Below are 2653 nucleotides of genomic sequence, written 5' to 3' on the forward strand. Positions count from 1 at the left end.
TCACACTGCACTCCGTAACTACCGCTTTCAGACTACCTTTCACAACTGCACCTCCTAAACACAGGAAGTCTTCAGACTACGTCACACTGCACTCTAAACTACAGATTCGGACTACCTTCAGACATGCATCTAAACTACATGAGTCTAGACTACCTTCACACTGCAACTCCTAAACTACAGAGTCTCGGGGCTGCCACGACCTCCTAACAGAGGACTGCCTTCACATGCTACTGCCTAAACACAGATCTTCAAGACTAGCTTACACTGCTAGTCAAACTACAGGTCTCAGACACCTTCAACTGCACTCCTAACTTACGGTCTCAGAACACTTTCAACTGCACTCCTAAAGACAAGTTCAGACTACCTTCACCACTGCACTCCTAAATACAGTCTCAGACTACCTTCAACTGCGTACTCCTAACTCCAGTCTTCAGACTACCTTCACACTGCACTCCTAAACTACAGTCTCATACTACCTTCACACTGCAAAACATTTCTAAATCCTATTCCTAAATCTAGTGACATGGTCTTTCACAGTACTCAATAGTCCTAGAATCAAATTTGTAAAGTCCAAGTCGAACATGACATTTGTGGTAAATATTGTGAAAGCAGCTTAAACTGGGAGAGAAATCACTCTGATCGTGTGCACATGTTTTCAGCTTTAAAAGGATCAAACACAGTGATTCTCACAATAGATCTATTCCCGTAGTGAAGTGAGTCAGAGTTAGCTAGACAGATCCAAGTGGAATGCTGGAGATCTGAGYCACCATTAGTAATAGCGTCGTGTACAGTTCCAGTGTAGACAGAGTAGTGAAGGAAGCATGKGTAGCGAGGAGGATACAGCAACAGAGGAAGAGGGTGACTCAGTAGTCCACTCATAGTACTCTGGAAAACAACACACACATGCTTGACACTCAGATCACTAACTGCAACAAACACAGCTGTATAACGTTAAATATGCATGTTTTTGAAACCAATTAACCTTTAGTACGTATTGTAAATAAAATGTTTCATTTTGAAATCATGCGTTGGCAGTCATATTGAGGCTGTCTTTAAGTGTTCTTTAGGCAGAATAGTTACAGATGTGCAGTTTGACTCAGTGAGATTCTCAGTCAATGAACCTTGATTCTCTGGCAATGTATCAACGCGTGTGTGTGTGATGTTAACATCCCGATGTTATGCTCTTAGTTATCCCTTCAGGCAAGAAGAAGCGAGGGAGAGAGTCAGGCTCCTACTCTGGGGAGGTAAAGACGAACGAGGAAGGAGTGGAGGAGAGCGCCCCCCAGCCTCCGGACATGAACCCTGTAATCAACGCTACGACGGGCAGCACCAACATGGCTCTCATCAGTAGCGCACTGGCAGCCTACAACTACATAGCAGGTACAGCAACAACGTTATAGCAAGTACAGCAACGATCACACAACGTTACAGCAACATAGCGGGTACAGAATCATTCATACAACGTTACAGCAACATAGCAAGTACAGCAACGTTCACATGTCACAGCAACATAGCGGGTACAGAGACATTCATACAACGTTACAGCAACATAGCAAGTACAGCAACGTTCACACAACGTTACAGCAACATAGCAAGTACAGCAACGTTCACACAACGTTACAGCAACATAGCAAGTACAGCAACGTTCACACCTGACTGTGTCCGCCTGTATGGTTAATCTGACTGTGTCCCCTGTATGGTTATCTGCTTGTAGGTCTGTGTGTCCCCTGTATGTTTTGGTGTAGTGGGTTACTTCACCCAGTAGTGCTGTTTATTTTGGTGCGTACGGAGTAGGGGTAAGAAACAGGGAAAGACTTCTCTCTCCCTCTTTCTCCCTTCTTCCTCGTCCTCCGTTCTCTCTTCTTTCTCCTCTCGTCTTCTCCTCTCCCTCTCTTTCTCCTCTCCGCTCTCTTCTCCTCTCGCGCTCTCTTCTCCTCTCGCCTCCTTCTCCTCTCGCTCCTTCTCCTCTCCCTCTCTCTCTCCTCTCCCTCTCCTCTGTGTGTTTTAGCAGCTGGATGACAGACGAGCGGTTGTACTGTGTGTGTGTGTGTGTGTGTGTGTGTGTGTGTGTGTTATGCATGCCTGTGTGGATATACACTGAGTATACAAAACATTAAGAACACCTGTTCTTTCCATGACAGACTGACCAGGTGAATTCAGGTGAAAGCTATGATCCCTTATTGATGTCACCTGTTAAATCCACTTCAATCAGGGGAGGAGACAGGTTAAAGAAGGATTTTTAAGCCTTGAGACATGGATTGTCTGTGTGTGTCTTGCAGAGAGTGAATGGGCAAAAAGAAAAACATGTAAGTGCTTCTGAACGGGGTATGGTAGTAGGTGCCAGGCGCACCGGTTTGAGTGTGTCAAGAATGCAATGCTGCTGAGTTTCCCATGTGTATCCAGAATGGTCCACACCCAAAGGACATCCGGGCCAACTTGACACAACTGTGGGAAGCATTGGAGTCAACATGTGCCAGCATCCCTGTGGAACACTTGACACCTTGTAGAGTGGGGGGGGGGGGGGGGGGTCAATCAATATTAGGAAGGTGTTCCCAATGTTTGGTATACACAGTGTGTGTGTGTGTGTGTGTGTGTGTGTGTGTGTGTTGTGTGTGTGTGTGTGTGTGTGTGTGTGTGTGTGTGTGGAGAGGGA

At 46.0% G+C, this 2653-nt stretch overlaps 1 protein-coding gene across 1 annotated transcript in view; it reads left to right on the forward strand.

Annotated features, from left to right (window-relative positions):
- Window positions 1–1201: 1201 nt before the first annotated feature.
- LOC111954499 (protein eva-1 homolog A) overlaps window positions 1202–2653 on the forward strand; it is a 4403-nt gene continuing 2951 nt past the window's right edge. Inside the window, exon 1 of the mRNA XM_023974278.3 lies at window positions 1202–1380. Within this exon, the coding sequence (XP_023830046.1) occupies window positions 1296–1380 (85 nt within the window). The 5' untranslated portion in view covers window positions 1202–1295. The remainder of the gene's footprint in view (window positions 1381–2653) is intronic.

Source organism: Salvelinus sp. IW2-2015, linkage group LG28, assembly GCF_002910315.2.
Source record: "Salvelinus sp. IW2-2015 linkage group LG28, ASM291031v2, whole genome shotgun sequence".
Lineage (NCBI taxonomy): Eukaryota > Metazoa > Chordata > Actinopteri > Salmoniformes > Salmonidae > Salvelinus > Salvelinus sp. IW2-2015.